This window comes from Leptosomus discolor, chromosome 5 (genome assembly GCF_034619465.1).
Source record: "Leptosomus discolor isolate bLepDis1 chromosome 5, bLepDis1.hap2, whole genome shotgun sequence".
Lineage (NCBI taxonomy): Eukaryota > Metazoa > Chordata > Aves > Leptosomiformes > Leptosomidae > Leptosomus > Leptosomus discolor.
Genome location: NC_141395.1, coordinates 18,451,224 through 18,467,942, shown reverse-complemented (window position 1 = coordinate 18,467,942; position 16,719 = coordinate 18,451,224). Strand labels below are relative to the sequence as shown.

General features: G+C 64.7%; 1 protein-coding gene across 1 annotated transcript; it reads left to right on the top strand.

Annotated features, from left to right (window-relative positions):
* The first annotated feature begins 909 nt into the window (after positions 1 to 909).
* On the top strand, positions 910 to 16,065 carry OBSL1 (obscurin like cytoskeletal adaptor 1). The gene is made up of 26 exons (XM_086465955.1): positions 910 to 1,948; positions 2,705 to 2,974; positions 3,182 to 3,442; positions 3,800 to 4,105; positions 4,228 to 4,509; positions 4,586 to 4,861; positions 4,997 to 5,269; positions 7,715 to 7,987; positions 8,378 to 8,651; positions 8,730 to 9,007; positions 9,328 to 9,603; positions 9,826 to 10,101; positions 10,190 to 10,465; positions 10,735 to 11,016; positions 11,790 to 12,065; positions 12,203 to 12,478; positions 12,570 to 12,836; positions 12,995 to 13,264; positions 13,348 to 13,614; positions 13,872 to 14,138; positions 14,483 to 14,595; positions 14,760 to 14,913; positions 15,032 to 15,193; positions 15,324 to 15,428; positions 15,558 to 15,824; positions 16,058 to 16,065. Exons 1-26 carry the CDS (start codon positions 910 to 912, stop codon positions 16,063 to 16,065), a joined length of 7,074 nt encoding a protein of 2,357 aa, XP_086322081.1.
* Positions 16,066 to 16,719: the final 654 nt, after the last annotated feature.

The window sequence follows — 16,719 nt, the reverse complement described above, 5'->3', positions numbered from 1 at the left end:
TGATGCGGGCAGAGGCGGGGATGCACTCGCCCAGGGGAGACATGGAGCACCCTGCCCCGCTCCTGCCCGTGATGGTGGGCACGGTTACCCACAGCGCTGAGGATGGAGGCAGTGCCCTCCGAAAGCGGGACCCATCTCCCCAACCTTCCCTCTGCCCCCTGAGGCTGATTATTTCCAGCCGCGGCTTTCAATACCCCAGGGCTTGAGCCTGCCAGCGGGACCACGCTCCATCGGCGGGGGGGGGGGACCCTGTCCCAGGGGGAGCCCCGCTTTACCCCAGGGCACGGCCCTGCGGGGTGATCGCCGGGTCCCCTGCCCCTCCGAGCCCGGGAGGAAGCACCCAGATCCGGCCGGGTGCCCCCCGCCCGCGACAGCCCCGTATCAGCACCTGCCCGCTGAGCCAGCCCAGATGCTGCAGGAATGCGGCTCTGCCACCACCCGATACTGCAGGAATGCCCCGCGGGTGGGGAAGGGGCGGGCTGCGGCCGTCCTGCCTCCGCCGCCCCCCAGCCCCAGCACCCGGCAAGCAGCTGCCTGCGTTCCCCGTCTAGGCAGGGTCCCTCGCTCTCTGGAGTTGAGGTCCCCTCTGCAACCCTGGGACAGGCTGTGGGTGCCCCGGACCCTCGGGGGTGCAAAGAACCGCCTTTTGTCACCTCTTCTGTTGCCGCTGGGCTGGGAAATGGGTGATTTGGGCTAATACAGGAACATATCCAGTGGGGCTGGGGTGCTCAGAGCGAGAGGGATGCTCCTGCAGCATGGGGACGCACTGGGGGCTTCACTCTGGGCATGGGTCCCTCCTGGTGGTGCTCCACGCTGGTCCCTTTGCTGAAGCCTGAGCCGCCACCCCGGTTGGTTTGTGCATCCCCCCAGGCTGATGATCGCTGCCTGCTGTGACCCCGAGAGGTGGTGATGGAGGGGTTCAGGGGAGCCCCCAGGTTCCTGGCCTACCCACGTACCTTCACGGTGCGAAGCGGCACCGATGCAGTGCTGAGCTGCCAGATCACGGGTGACCCCAGGCCGAGTATCCTCTGGGAGAAGGACAAGACCCCAATCGAGCCCTCAGGCCGCTTCCAAGTGGAGGTCAAGGGAGACCTGTACAGCCTGCTGGTGTCCTGTGCAACCCCCCAGGACAGCGGCCTCTACATCTGCAAGGCCAAGAACAGCATTGGCGAGACCTACGCTGCCGCCATGCTCAAGGTGGAGGTCGGGGAGCCTGGAGAGGAGGGATGCCCAGGCAGTGAGGCACCTGCCTTCCTCATCACCCCCTCGTCCACGCGGGTGTGCCGAGGGGAGGACGTGATGTTCACCTGCAGGGTGTCTGGGCAGCCCTGCCCAGTGCTGGAGTGGGAGAAGGATGGGCACAAGCTCTCTGACGTCTTCGAGAGCAGCCACTTTGCGGTGGGGCAGGAGCCAGAGGACTGGCACTTCCTGAAGCTGTTTGGTGCACGTCCCCCAGATGGAGGGGTGTATGTGTGCCGGGCACGCAGAGGCTCCCAGGAGGCCCTGGCCGCTGCTGTGCTCCTGGTCGAACCCCGGGCACCACCAGATGGGCTCCCCGGTGGCTCTCCTGCTGATGGCCTCGAGCTGCTGGCAGAACAGCGGCGGCGGCGGCAGCGGCACACAGTGGGACGGCGCGTGGGACCAGAGACCTGGGTGCCCAACGGCACAGTGCCGGCCAGGGTGCCAGGGGCCAAGGCATTTGCTGTGAGCGTGGGGAAGCACGCCAAGTTTCGCTGCTATGTTACCGGCAAGCCCAAGCCGGAGATCCTCTGGCAGAAGGACGGTGAGCCACTCATCCCTGGCCGCAGGCACCTTGTCTATGAGGACCGAGAGGGCTACTTCATCCTCAAGGTGCTGTACTGCAAACCCCAGGACCAGGGGCTGTATGTCTGCACCGCATCCAACACCGCCGGCCAGACCCTCAGCGCGGTGCACCTCCAGGTGAAAGGTAGGAGAGTGCCCAAGTGCTGCTGGGGGCGGACAGGCGCTGCGGGGGTCCGGGGCTTTTCATCTGGCAGGGATGCGTCCGTGTGTGAGCCCAGCACCCCTGGGCTCCCTCCTGCCCCGTGCAGCCAGGGTCACCCCAGGCTCCTCTGGACAGAGCTGCATGCTGGAAGCAGGGGATGCTGGGCTCCTCCAGGGAGCTGTGTCCCAATCCAGGACCCTCTCGCCTTGCAAACAGAGAGGTGGCTTTTCTGGAGGGCTGTGAGTGTCCAGTCACGAGCAGGGAGGGGGGAGCAGTGCCTTGGTGACAAATTCCCCTGGAAGTGCCGAGTGGTTTTGGCGGGCAGCCCTGCAGGGCACAGCTCCAAGCGTCTGCACTGGTGGCAGCCCCGTCCCCGAGAGCCATCCTGCCAGCTGGGGACAGCCCAGCACCTGCTGCATCCCCTGCCTGCACCCTGCTGCTCCCCTCTGCTGAGATGCCTCTTGTGTTGGGCTGGCATGCACTCTCCTTCGTCCCCCCAAAGCTCCCTGCTGAGATTCTAGGGGCATCGCAGGGTTTCCCCAGCCCGCACCTTGTTTCCTCCCACTCTGGGGAATGTGTTTCCCAGGGCAGTGTCCATCCCACACGGATCGAAGATGAGAGGAACAGAGAAGGGCCAAGGGCTTGGAGCTCTTTGTGAGCTGGGAAGGCCCTGAGTGAAGGGCTGCCAACGGGCACTGTGCCCCACACACCCTCAGCAGCTGTCTCTCCCGGCGGCAGAGCACCGGCTGCGGTTCCAGGTGCAGCTGGCAGACGTGGAGGTGGCGGAGCGGGAGGATGCCGTCCTGGAGTGCCAGGTGCCACTGGAGACCATCCCCACCGCCTGGTACCTGGAGGACAGGGAGCTGCAGCCCAGCCACAAGTACGTGATGGAGGAGCGAGGCGTGGTGCGGCGCCTGACCATCCGCGATGCCCGCACTGATGACGACGGCATCTACCTCTGCCAGATGAAGAACAAGGGGCGCAGCATTGCCGAGGTCTCCGTCCGAGGTGGGGATCAGGTCTCCGGCTTTGCCTTTCTATCCCCTTCCTTGCCAGGCTCCCCACTATCCCCTGCATCTGCCTTCCCACCATTTGTATGTGGTGCCTGCTGCTGCTTGTCCTCAACCTCCTCCTCCTCCTCTCTCCCACCCCAGAGAGCCCACCCTGCTCCCCAGCATCTGTCCCCACATCATCCTCATTCACGTCTTCCCGTAGGGGTGATCACGAAGCGGCTGCCGCGGAAGCTGGATGTGATGGAGGGGGAGAACGCAGTTTTCTGTGTGGAGACGCGGGAGGCGGCAGAGGGGACCTGCTGGAGCCGGGACGGGCTGCAGCTGCAGGAGTCACCCCGCACTGTGCTGAAGAGCTTTGGCAGGACACACCTCCTGGTGCTGGTGCATGTCACCCGCCAGGACGCGGGCATCATCTCCTTTGCTGTCGGGGAGTCACAGACATCCTCCCAGCTCCGGATCAAGTGTAAGCCCCAGGCTCGGATGGGTCTCGCATCCTCCATCCTGCCCATTCATGGGGGTTGACTCAAAGGAGAGATGGGATGGGCACCCACTATGCTGGGGACATGGTGCTGCGATGGCTTTTTGGGGAAGGGGGCTTTTAGCAGGGCTCCAGGTCCGCAGTCTCGCTGGCACTCACAAAGCCTTGTAACCAGCACCACGCTACATGGGAGCAAGACCATCCTTTCCATCCTCTCCACCTTCTCTATCAGAGAGAGGATCCCCAGAGAAACAGGCCGTGTAGCCCCACTCAGCCCTTCTGACACCCCACCAGGAGCCTCACTGCCACCCCCAAGCAGGCAACATGGGCTGTGACTTGCAGGTGTGAAGCGTGACCCCCCGAGCGCGCCGGTGGCAGCCGAGATGAGCGTGGTGGAGAGCAACGCGGCCCTGCTGAGCTGGTGCCCCGCACCCGACGCCCACCTCCACCCGCCCAGCCGCTACCTGCTGGAGCGGCGGGAGGCAGCGGGGGGCGAGTGGGTGCAGTGCCTCGCCACCGACCTGCCCGGCCGCGTGCAGGTGCTGGGCGACAGCGTGCCTCGCGAAGCCGACTACTGCTTCCGTGTCTGCGCCGCCAACGAGCACGGCAGGAGCAGCCCCGTGGAGTTCCCCGGCTCTGTGCGTCTTGGTGAGGGTGCCAAGCCGGGGACCCCCACCTGGGAAACGGCTCTCCCCAAGGGCCAGCTGGGATGTTGTGCCATGGCACGCTGCCGGCCAGTGCCACCAGGGCTGAGTCCAGCTGTGCTCCAGCTCCGGCAGCTCGCCTGGAGAGGGGTCTGCAGGACGTGTGGGTGCAGGACGGTGACGATGCGCAGTTCTCCCTGGAGCTGTCGGCTGTGGTGCAAGGCACGTGGTTCCTTGATGGTGCCAGGCTGGGTGAGGAGGAGGAAGAGTCGGGTGGCTGGTACAGAGTGCAGCGCTGCGGGATGGAGCACTCACTGCTGATCCGGGGAACACAGCTGGCTGACAGCGGGGCTCGGGTCACCTTTGTGTCTGGTGGCGTGCGGGACTCGGCCACGCTGCATGTGCAAGGTGAGCGGGGCAAGAGAAGAGCAGCAGGAGCTCTCATGCTGGAGGATGCTTCTCACCCCTCCGCACTGTCTCTCAGCCCCACAGGTCCGCATCGCCCCAGTGCCCGAGGCTGAGCGGCTCCGGGAAGTTCCGGCAGGGCTGCCTGTGCTGCTGGAGTGCCAGGTGTCCCCCCAGGATGCCCCCGTCCGCTGGCTGAAGGACGGTGAGGCCGTGCCCCTGGATGATGTTATTGCAGTGCAGGCGGAGGGCTGTGTGCGGAGGCTGCTCCTCCGCTCGGCTGGCCTCTCAGACGCCGGTGTGTACACCTGTGATGCTGGGGATGACGCCTTGAGCTTCGTGGTGACCGTGACTGGTGAGCTGGGGACCATGTGTGGGGTCCTGCACCCCACCTCCTGACGTGCTCCTGCCCCTCTTCTTGTCTCCATGACGGGGGTGAAAGCTGCCGTCAGTCAGGTGCCCATGCTGAGCCCCGTGTTATCCCCGGCAGAGGCGCCGGTGAGGATCATCAGCTCGAACGAGGAGGCCCCCCATGCCTACACGGCCGGGCAGCGTGTGGAGCTGTGGTGCCAACTGTCCCGCCCAGCAGCCCTGGTGTGCTGGTACAAGGACGGGGAGGAGGTGGAGGCGGGCGAGGGCCTGGTGCTGGAGCAGGAGGGGCCACAGTGCCGGCTGGTGCTGCCCTGCGCCCGGCCACAGGACACAGGGGAGTTTGTCTGTGATGCCGGCGGAGACTCCGTCTTCTACACCGTCACTGTGGCAGGTGGGTGTGATGCAGGAGTGCAGTCAGGGTCACATCTCGGGGGGCTTTCTTTGGTGGTGCAGGGTGCCACAGCACACGTCGCTGTCACTGTTGCTGTCATTTGCTGCTCTGGGGATGCTCATCAGAGATGCTCTTGCCAGGTCCTCACCAGCAGGTTGCTTGGTCAGTCGGGGTCTTTGTGGCAGCTCTGGTGCGTAGAACCACCCAGAGTGGATGGCAAAGGGGACAGCTAGCTCTGCCCGTCCAAAATGCTCAAGCACCTGAGGGCATGTTCACCTCCATGCCAGGGTGTTTGCCGGACCTCTGCCACAGTCAGTAACCAAGCCCTCCTCTGAGGTCCTAAAAATAGCGGGCCCAGCACCCGGCGTGGGGTGACTGGCGGTCGGACATCACTCTGATGGACGGTGTTAATTGCTGACCTGAAAATTAGCAGTTGCCTGGATACCAACAGTTGGGTGGTGTTTGCTGGGTGCGAGCAGGCCTGGCCATGGAGCAGCTGCTGGTGTTGCTGGCTGGCAGAGGATAATGAAAGCTGAAAGCGAGTGAAAGACTTACCCTTGCTGGCCCCGAAACCCACAATACCACAGCCACAGGAAGGTGACCTGTGGCAGAGCTAAAGCCCTGTTAAAAGGCTTCCTGACCACAGCTGTAAAGCCTCTTTACGGTGCTAATAGATGGCCAAAGTTGGTGGCAGAGGTTGTAGGAGTGAAGATGGGATGAGTGATAAGAGATGCTAGAAGAGACAGTGAAGTGGTGGCTGCTGGGAGGCTGAAGAAGAGAGGGGGTTTTAGTATGATAAAGGCAAAATCGTCAGTGGGAAGGACAGACAGCATGGGCTTTGGGCGGAGGCAAGAGGCATTGTCTGCTCTGTGGCAGTGCGGGGCACAGAGAGCTCGGCTTCCCTAGGGTGGGAGCAGGGAACACCATCTGCTGAAGCTCAGCCTTTTGGCTGAGCAGCTTTGTGTCTCTTCAGCAGAAGGGTCTTAGAGAAGCTGGCTTGGTTCAATCAGGATTTGGCTGTTGGTGTCACTGGCAGGGCTGGCGGTGGGTGCCAGGAGGCTCAGGGTGGCACCTCTCTGGCACGAGTGCCAGGCTGGTTGCCGCAGACAGTGCTGGTGTGGCACGCCTGGGTTTCCCCAAGGCATCCCAACTATCCTGAAGCCCGGCCACCTCCGCACACCTCTGTGTTTTCCAGCAGCTGCCGAGCGCTGGGGCTCTCTCAGAGCTAGCATCAGGGCTGGGTCCACGGCCAGAGTGGCACTGCATGCCGAGGGCTGGCACATCGCCCCCTCCTCGCTTTGGTGCCGTTCAACATCTCCAGCTGCACTTCAGCGATGCGATTGCTTCCAGCAGGTCCAAGGAGACAGGCAGCAGCCGAGCGTTTGATTAGGGAGCCGTGCGGATGCAGGCTCAGCGTGGGGCAGGTTGAACGCTGCGAACTGGCACTGCGCTGCTCTCGCATGCTGCGGGGCTGTGGTGAGCTGCTGAGCCCGGGCATCGCGGCTGGAAACTGTCTGGGGACAGCCTGGATATCCAGCACGGGGCAGCTGCGGGCCGTGAGAAGGGCAGGTCTCTGCTTGGCTACCAGCATGCTCTGGTGCCGGCTGTGCCCCATGCCTGCCCGGAGCTGCGGACTCTGCACAGCAGAGTCCAGGCAAGCTACAGCCCACTGCAACACATGTGGCCAGGCAGGCAGGGGCTTCATCCTGACCTTCTTCCAGGAGAGAGGAGAGCTGGTGACCTAAAACTTGTACTGGGAGTCCCTCTGCCTTTAGAGATCCGGCTCAAGTCATCAGGGAGATGTGAGCAGTGGCACACGTTTCGTGTGTAACCCATTAACAGTGGTGTTCAGCAAGCACTGCGATCTAGCACGGGGTCCTGGGTCCTGGTGAGCCGGAGAGATGGGGCTGCTGACCACAAGCAAGCCATACACCTGTACTGCAGTGTCAGCAAATGCTGAGGCTGAGCTGAGACAGAGGCAACAGCCCGGACCTGTCAGCCTCCGAAACGGGGAGACAGGCAGAGGGATGGGCACCCCCTGGTAGGGCAGCCACAGGGGCTGGTGCTGGCAGCACAGACGGCAATTAGCAGTGCTGAGGCTCACTAAAGAGGTGCTTGCCCACCCACATCCTCCCTCTGCATCCCTCAGCTCCATCCTGGGGCAGAGCAGGGCAGGTATACCACGGGATCGAGGGCACAGCAGCGATTTAGAGCCAGCTGGTAGCTGTGTGCTCCTTCTGTGTGCGATGGGTGAGGAGAAGGGGGAGCCCCGGGCAGGGCAGCCCAGTTGTTTGTGCTATGTGGGATGTGGATGAGGTGGTGCCTTCCAGCCTTAAAGCTACTGAATGAGCCTGTGAAGCCATTGCTCCACGCAGGGCTGTGACTGCCACCGTCACCCGCTCTGGTCTTTACATCCTGGCTGAGCCCTGCATCTCTCTCTGGCAGAGGCGCCGGTGAGGATCATCAGCTCCAATGAGGAGGCCCCCCATGCCTACACGGCCGGGCAGCGTGTGGAGCTGTGGTGCCAACTGTCCCGCCCAGCAGCCCTGGTGCGCTGGTACAAGGACGGGGAGGAGGTGGAGGCGGGCGAGGGCCTGGTGCTGGAGCAGGAGGGACCACAGTGCCGGCTGGTGCTGCCCTGCGCCCAGCCGCAGGACGCGGGGGAGTTTGTCTGCGATGCTGGTGGGGACTCCGTCTTCTACACCGTCACTGTGGCAGGTGGGTGCGATGCTCAGCTTCAGCCCTTTCCCCCTTCTCCCTCTGCCCAAGCTCCATGCTCACACTGCTGTCCCACTGGTGGCTCCAGCACCTCAGCTGCCCCTTGCCTCCTCGTGAGCAGCTCCTTGCCTGTGCCTCTGGGCTGGAGGGGGATGCAGACAGGGGGATGTCAGCTGCTCTGTCTCCTCCTGGAGCCCTGTGCCACACGGCCCCTCCGCACCCCAGGGCACAGCCGCGCCTCCCGCCCATGGGTTATGCCGCCTCACACCCCAGCCCTGGTGCTCCCTTGGCTTTCAGTTACAAGTGCTGCAGGGCTGGGATGATCCTGGCCACTGGCCCCAGGGCAGGTAGGATGGAGGCCAAATGACACAAGGTCTTGGTCTCTCTCAGCCCCACAGGTCCGCATTGCCCCAGTGCCTGAGGCACAGCAGCTCCAGGAGGTGCTGGCAGGGCTGCCTGTGCTGCTGGAGTGCCAGGTGTCCCCCCCAGATGTCCCTGTCCGCTGGCTGAAGGATGGCAAGGCAGTGGTCCTGATGGAGGCGCTGGCCATCCGCTCAGAGGGATGCTTGCGGAGGCTACACATCCCTGCAGCTGCGGCATCCGACTCAGGGATGTACACCTGCGAAGCCGGGGATGATGCTGCCAGCTTCAGGGTGATCGTGAGCGGTGAGCTGCCAGGGGGTGCCCGTCCTCACATGGGGCTCACCCAGCACCATGGCTGAGCCTCCACTATGTGTCCCCTGGCAGAGGCACCGGTGAGGATCACCAGCTCCAACAGCGAGGCCTCTCATGCCTACGTGGCCGGGCAGCACGTGGAGCTGTGGTGCCAGCTGTCCTACCCAGCAGCATTGGTGCGCTGGTACAAGGACGGGGAGGAGGTGGAGGTGGGCGAGAGCCTGGTGCTGGAGCAGGAGGGGCCGTGGCGCCGGCTGGTGCTGCCCTGCGCCCGGCCACAGGACACAGGAGAGTTCGTCTGCGACGCCAGAGATGCGTCTGTCTCCTACCACGTCTCAGTGGCAGGTTGGTGGCACAATAGGGATGTCCAGAGAAGGGTAGTGCTGTCCTGGCTCTGTGCCATGGGGTCCCAGCCGTGCTCCCTACTCTCAGCCTTCCAGAGGAGTGTGTGCAGCTGCATTACCCAGGGGCTCCTGTGTGCCATGGCACTGTGTGCCCACCACCCCTGCCCTCGAGCAGCTCCTGCCCCTTTGCACTGGGGTGACAGGCTGTAGCATCCATGCAGCCCCACAGGGGCTGGGATGCAGGTGACAGTAAGTAGGGACAGCAGAGCCAGGAGAAGTGCAGAGAGCAGGTCTCATACTTTTCCTCCACATCCCTGGCAGAGCCACCAGTGAGGATCCTGCACCCTCCGCAGCGCTCGCTGGAGCTGCCAGTGCAGGTGCCGGGGCGTGTGGAGCTGCGGTGCGAGCTGTCTGTGCCGGATGCTCCTGTGTGCTGGTTCAAGGACGGGCTGGAGGTGGATGAGTCCGACAACCTGCTGCTGCTGGCAGAGGGGGCCTGGCGCTGCCTCCTCATCCCTAGGAGCTGTGCGGAGGATGCGGGCGAGTATATCTGTGAGAGCAAGGATGAGGCCGTCTCCTTCGATGTCAAGGTGTCAGGTCAGCAGGAACCCAGGAGCGGGGGGCATTGATGGGGCTCTGGCTGTGTGGTCTTTCCCAGGCTGGGCGAGGGGGACTGGGTCCTCCGTCGTGATGAAGCCAGTGGGTGCCCACACCCTGGGCCATCCAGCATGGGTGTTCAATTGGGGCTGGCAGCAGGGGCATTGCTGGGGCCACATTGTCCCTGATCTGCTTTGCATCACGGCCACTCCATACTCACAGAGCCACCGGTGAGGATCCTGCAGCCCCGCAGACCCTTCCCTGTTGTGACAGTGTCCCCGGGGGAGACGGTGACTCTGGGCTGTGAGCTGTCCCGCACAGATGCACCCGTGAGCTGGGCCAAGGACGGTGTCAGGCTAGAGGCTGGGGGCAGCCTGGTCCTGGAGGAGGAGGGTGCCCACCGCCGCCTGCTCATCCCTGTGGCCCAAGCCGAGCACTCAGGAAAATACATCTGCGATGCTGGTGATGACACAGTGACCTTCACCATCCAAGTGTTGGGTGAGCAAGGGGCTAAGGGAGAGCCTGGTGGGGGAGTTGGGTGCACAGACCCCAGAGACCCCAGATCTGTTGATATTGGGCACTGCAGACCCACTGGTTAGGATCCTGGAGAGGGATGTCCTTCCGACCCACCGGCATTGCCGGGCCATGGAGGACCTGGTGCTGGAGGTGAACCTCTCGCACGCCCACGGGGAGGTGAAGTGGTACAAGGATGGGGAGAAGCAGCAGGACACGGGGCATGTGCGGCTGGAGGAAGACGGGGTGCGCCGCTGCCTTGTCATCCTGGGTGCCACGGGCAGGGATGCAGGGGAGTACCTCTGCGACACCGGTGATGACAGCATTGTTTTCTTCGTCACCGTGGAAGGTGAGCGGGAGGTCCTGGGGGGGATGGCCAGAAGGGTGAGGACCTAGGTGGGTCCCTGGCTGCTGCCAGCCTGTTGTGAGGCTGGGCTGGGTGGCAGTGAGCTTGAGGAGGCTGGTGGGATGGACACAGGGAGAGGGCTCCACCGACGTGGGGGCTCTGTGGAAACCCCTGCACTGACCAGTTGCAGCTGGAGGAGGTCTGGACGTGATCCAGCCATTGCAGCTCCCGGCACAGGCTGCTGCTCCTGTGGTGACAGCCCGTTTCTCCAGTCCCAGAGCCACCAGTGACCATTATGGGCAGCACAGGCACCACGGAGCATCGTTGCCTAGTGGCTGGGGAGGACCTGGTGCTGGCTTGTGAGCTCTCCCGGCCCGATGCCACCGTGCGCTGGCTTCGGGATGGCCAGGAGGTGCAGCCGGGTGAGCGGGTGCAGGTCGAGGCCCGTGGGGTGCTGCGGCAGCTCACCATCTGTGGGGTGCAGCCCACTGACTCAGGATGCTACACCTGCGACGCCGCCAGCGACCGTGCAGTGACGAGCGTGGAGGTTTCGGGTGAGCTGGCAGGAGCTCAGCGTCTTGGGGACCTCCAGCATGGTGGGATTGTGCCACAGCCCTGGGCGAAGGGAGGGGACACATCTGTGACCCTGCTGATGGCAGAGAGGCCAGAGTGGCAGTGTGGCAGGGGAGGGTGGGAGCCCTGTCCCCAACCCTGCAGAAGCTGTTGGTCAGAAAGGGACGTATCAGGGTCGTGGCGAGACATGTCCTTCCCGCCTCCCCCAGCCAGGGGCTGGTTAAATTTAGCCTTGGCCGTCTCCCAGGCGCCGCTCCTCCTGCTTTGGCTGCCAAGGGCTGAGCACAGCCTGGACCCTTATCAGCTGGAGATGAGGGCTGGGCAGGGTGGGAGAGGGCCTGGCATAGGCAAGTGTCCCTGCTCCCCAGTGAGGTGGTTGGGATGGGGGGGACACCAAAATGAATGGCCCCAACCTAGCAGCTGAACTGCCTGTGCAGGGAGGGATGCAGGAGCAATGATCTTTGCTGCTGTCCCTGCCTGGGACCCCTTCCCTGAGGGGACCCTGAGCTGCCAGACCCTACCAGCCTGCACACCTGCCCCACTGGGACCCCCAGCCAGCCCCACAGCAACCCCCAGCTGCTCACAGCATCCCACAGCTGGATGCGCCATGACCCCCATCAACCCCACAGCCCTCCTGCCCCACGGTAACACACTGTGGGCATCGCCACCTCTCTGCTTGCAAAGGTCCTGTCCCTGCACTGCCCCATGCTGCAAGGACACCCCTGAGCCCTGCCTTGTCCTCTGCGCCCCCCAGCCCGGCCCGTGCGCATTGTCAACAAGGAGGAGGCGCAGAGCCCGCTGGAGGTGATGGAGGGGGACAGTGTGACACTGGTAGCCCGGCTGTCCCCGGAGACGGCAGCAGTGCAGTGGCAGAAGGATGGACAGATGCTCTGCTCGGGCGGGCGGCTGCTGGTGTGCAGTGAGGGGCCCACGCGCAGCCTCACTATCAAGCAAGCAGAGTTGGGTGATGGCGGCATCTTCCTCTGCGATGCTGGTGACGACGAGGTGCATTTCACTCTGCACGTGAAAGGTGAGCCTGGAGGCGTCCCTCACCCATGCCGGGTGGCAGCAGCGTTCCCCTGCCCCACACTGGGATGCTTTGTGCCACCATTCCACGCTGGTGCTGCCGGCAGGGGCATTGCTGAGCCCGGTGCTCCCTTGGCACAGAGGCACCCGTGCTGTTCGTGAACAAACGGGAGGAGCAGGAGAAGCTGCTGGTGCTGGAGGGCGGCAGCGCCGTGCTCTCTGCCATCACCTCCACGGAGCGAGCCGATGTCACCTGGCTGGGCCCGCGGCAGGCAGCAGTGGCCGGCGAGCGGTGCGAACTACGGCGGGAAGGCCGCGTGCACAGCCTCGTCCTCCTCAATGTGGCCAAGGAGGATGCCGGCATCTACACCTGCCTCTCCCCGAACGACCAGATGCAGTTCGACGTGAGCGTCCGAGGTGGGTGGCAGGAGGGCAGTGGGGGTGCTCGGGGGACCACCCCACCCCTGCAGCGGTGGTGGGTGCCAACGCTGGGGGTTTGGCCATGCAGAGCTGCGGGTGAAGTTCCTGCGTGGGCTGTCGGACGTGCGCGCGCGGCAGGGCGAGCGGGCGGTACTGTGGTGCGAACTCTGCAAGGCGCGGGGGGACGTGGTGTGGAGGAAGGACGGGCGAGTGCTGGCGCCCAGTCCCCGCCGGCAGATGATGGCGGAGGGGCGAGAGCGCTCGCTGGTGCTGAGCCGTGTGGAGCCTGAGGACGCCGGCGAGTACTGCTGCGAGTCCAACGATGACCAGACGCTGGCGACACTGACGGTGCAGGGTGAGCTGTGCCCGAGGCTTGGCCACCACCCCAGGGACCCCTGTGCCATGAGGGCAGTGGGGAAGCTGGGCATGGCGATGGCAGGGGGGTGCGGGGATGCTCAGTGGCTCTACAGGATGGGAGGTCCCCAGTGCTGTGCCCCAATGCCCTGGCTGTAGTCCCCAGGGTGGTGGAGATCATCACAGAGTTGCAGAGCCTGACGGTGCTGGAGGGGGAAGACGCCACCTTCAAGTGCCTGGTGTCCCCCAAGGATGTAGTTGTGACCTGGCAGCTGAACGGTCAGCTTGTGGTCCCTGGTGAGCGGCTGCTGGTGACAAGGAGTGGGTTGTGCCACAGCCTTACCGTCCAGCAGTGCCAACTGGGTGATGCGGGCACCGTGACGGCCAACGCCGAGGGGCTGGTGAGCACGGCCCGGCTGAGCGTGCAAGGTGAGGGGGGAAGGAGCCGTCTGGGGCACAGCCCAGGGCACAGCCCCATGGCTGCCCACTGACCCGGTGCATGGGCCATGCAGAGGCACAGGTGCTGTTTGTGCGGAAGCTGCAGGACGTGGTGGCAGAGGAGCAGGGGGACGTGTGCCTGGAGGTGGAGGTGAGCCATGAGGCCGCCGAGGTGCAGTGGCTGAAGCAGGGCGTCCTCCTCCAGCCAGGCAGCAAGTACCAGCTGCAGGAGTCGGGGTGCCGGCGCACCCTCACCATCCGCTGCCTCGGCCCCGCCGACCGCGGCACCTACCGCTGCGAGAGCCTGCACGACCGCACGCAGGCCAAGCTCTGCGTGGAGCGTGAGTACCGCGCTGGGGATGGGGACGGGGATGGGGGGGGACACCTGCCTGCTGCAGCTATGCTGCAGGCTGGAGGAGGGAATTTGGGCAGAGCTCGTGCTTGGCTGGACAGGTGAGTGTGGGGGTGAGGGATGGGCACGGGTAGGAGCCTGGTAAAAAGGGCTGGATTTAGGGGATCGCTGCAGCAAGCACAGACTGGGGAGCTGGGGGCTCTGAGGCGGAGCAGGCACCCACTCACAGACATGGGTCCCTTGCAGCCCGGAAGGTGTCGATCCAGATGCCGCTGGCAGATGTGGAGACCTTTGAGAAGGAGACGGCCACCTTCCACCTGGAGCTGTCTCACCCCAGCGTACCCGGGGTCTGGACACGGGATGGCATCCGGGTGAAGCCCACCAGCACATGCCGGATCAGTGCCACAGGCTGCGGGCACAGCCTGACGCTGGAGGGGCTGACGCTGGAGGACTCGGGCACTGTCACCTTCACCACTGACACCCTGCGCTGCAGCGCCCGCTTGCTTGTGCGGGGTATGGTCACCGGGGCAGGCTTGGGGGGGGCACGTGGCACCGGCGCTGCCATTTGGTCCCCGGGGGAGATGACAGAGCTGAGCTGGGCAGGTCTGGGCACATGTGGAAGGTGTCCCCCTGTCCCCAGGGAGGAAATGTGAGCTGAGCAGTGGGGATCCAGCAGCCAGGGTCTGGGTCCAGAGCCAGCTGGGACACCAGTGACGAGTGCTTGTCCATGGTCATGCCCCAGGAAGTCCCATCCTCACCCCAGGCTGAGATGCCCGGGGCACAGCTCCCATCCCTGCAGCCCCAAGCCCATGTCTTTCCCCTACCAAACCTTCCTGCCCTGTGTGCTCCCCCCTCAGAGCCTCCAGTCACTATGGTGAGGGTCCCGCGGGACCTTGGGGTCCCAGAGACGGGGGTCGCCAGCTTTGAGTGTGAGCTGTCTCGCCCCAGCGCAGAGGTGAAGTGGTTCAAGGTGAGGGTTTGCCCCAATCCCCTCCTCTAGCGCCTGGTCGTGCCCTCCTCCCTGATTCACACCCCTGGCTGCTGCCCTCCCTGCCAGGGCTGCAGGCAGGGGATAGGGGGCAAAGCAGCGGGGTGCTGCCTGCTTGCACCCCTGAGCGCGCTCTCCCCGGGCAGGACGGGCAGGAGCTGCGGCCGGGGCCCAACTGCCGCATCTACTCAGCGGGTCGGCGCCGTGTCCTGCAGCTGAGCCGCTGCGAGCTGGCTGACGCCGGCACCTACACCTGCGACGCGGGCGACTGCCGGGCCTCTGCCACGCTGCACGTCCAGGGTACAGCCACCCAGCTCCCAGGGGCATGCGCACCCCTAAACCCTGCGCCACCCGCTCCCCCTCGCCCTTGGCCACCCTGGCACCTTGCCCCCCCTGGCACCTTGCCCCTTGCCCACAGAGCGCCAGGTCCACATCGTGCAGGACCTGCAGGATGCCCAGGTGCGGGAGGGTGACAACGCTATCTTTACCTGCGAGGCGTCGCACGGGGACGTGAAGGGCGAATGGTTCCGGGATGGGGAGAAAATCAAGGTCACCAGCACCGTGAAGATACGGCAAGAAGGTGGGGGTCCAGGTGGCCCCACACCTGGTTTGGGGCTGGGAGGGGATGAATTCAAGCAAGGGGAGTCTCTGCCCCCCACGTGCCATGGGTGCCCATCACCATCCCCTTGAGCCAGCCTCTCCCTCCCCAGGGACCCGGCATTTCCTGCTGCTCTGCGGCGTGCGCCCCGAGGACGAGGGACTCATCCGCTTCGTGGCCAGGACGGCCGTCTCGGAGGCCAGCCTGCGGGTGGAAGGTACCAGCGCGGGGTGTGAGGGCTGGCCGGGCTCCAGCACCAGGGCTGGGGTGCACCAGGGTCAGCTCGTGGGGTCCCCGTGGAAGCGTGCTCACCCCACGATGCCGACGGCTCCCCCCTACTTGCCAGCACTGCCCATCCGGATCGTGAAGCCACTGCGGGACAAGACGGTGCTGGCGCGGCACAAGGCGACGCTGGAGTGCACCGTGTCCCACGCCCGGGGCCGGGTGCGCTGGCTCCGCGGTGACACAGAGATCTTTGCCGGTGACAAGTACGAGATCTGCAATCTGGACTGCTACCGCACGCTCATCATCCACCGCGTAGGCCCCGAGGACGAGGACTCGTACACCTGCGACGCCTTCGATGACCGCTCCACCGCCCGGCTGCTCGTGGAGGGTGAGGGGGCACCACTGGGGGCTGGCAGTGCTGAGGGCTGGCAGTGCTGCCGTGCCTTGCAGCAGAGGGACATCAGGGGCCCTGTCCCCAGGCCCCACTGCTTGGAAGGGTCTGAGCGCTGGAGTTGGGGGGAGCAGGCTGGATATGGGACTAGCGGCCTGGGACACCCCTTTTGGGTGCACTGCCAGCGCCGGGGATGCTGCAGCCCTCCCTGACCCGCCTTGTCCCCGCAGGGAGCTAGAAGCCACGGCACGGCACTCAGGGGCTGCGCATAGACAGACGGATGCTGCTGCTGAGAGATGCGGGTCACGCTTCCCCTGGCACGTACGGACACACGGACACCATATCCAGCCTACTCTAGCCTCAGGGCTCTGCATTAATCACCATTTTTTTTCTGACATGGCTTCTTCCCCCCCAGCGACCCAGGGTCCCATTAGGAGAAGGGGTGACGGCATTGCTCTGCATCCCACCCAGCACCACCCGGCCCTCAGGGTCCCCCCTCACCCCTGTCCCCAGCCTCACACACTGGGCTCCGAAAGGCTCTTTACTGTGTGGCCGTGGCCTCAGCAGTGTTTGGCACATTTACAAAAGAGACTGAAAAGGGGGACGGCGGCGCAGCGCTGCGGGGATGGGGGCACCTGGCAGAAACATGCAGTTCCCCGGGGCAGCGGGGCCAGCCGGGCTGGGCTGGGGGGGAGCCTCCCAAAGCAGAGGGGCGCACCCCGGTCCAGTCTCACCACCATCCTGCTTGCCTGGCCATGGGGAAGTCCTGGCTCACTCCGTAATAAATTAATACAAATCACAGCAAGAGAAATATATACAAGGTGGGAGCCTCTGCCCGCAGCGGTGCTCTGGGCAGGGGCTCCTGCCCTGCCCTGCCCCGGCCAGAGGCTTG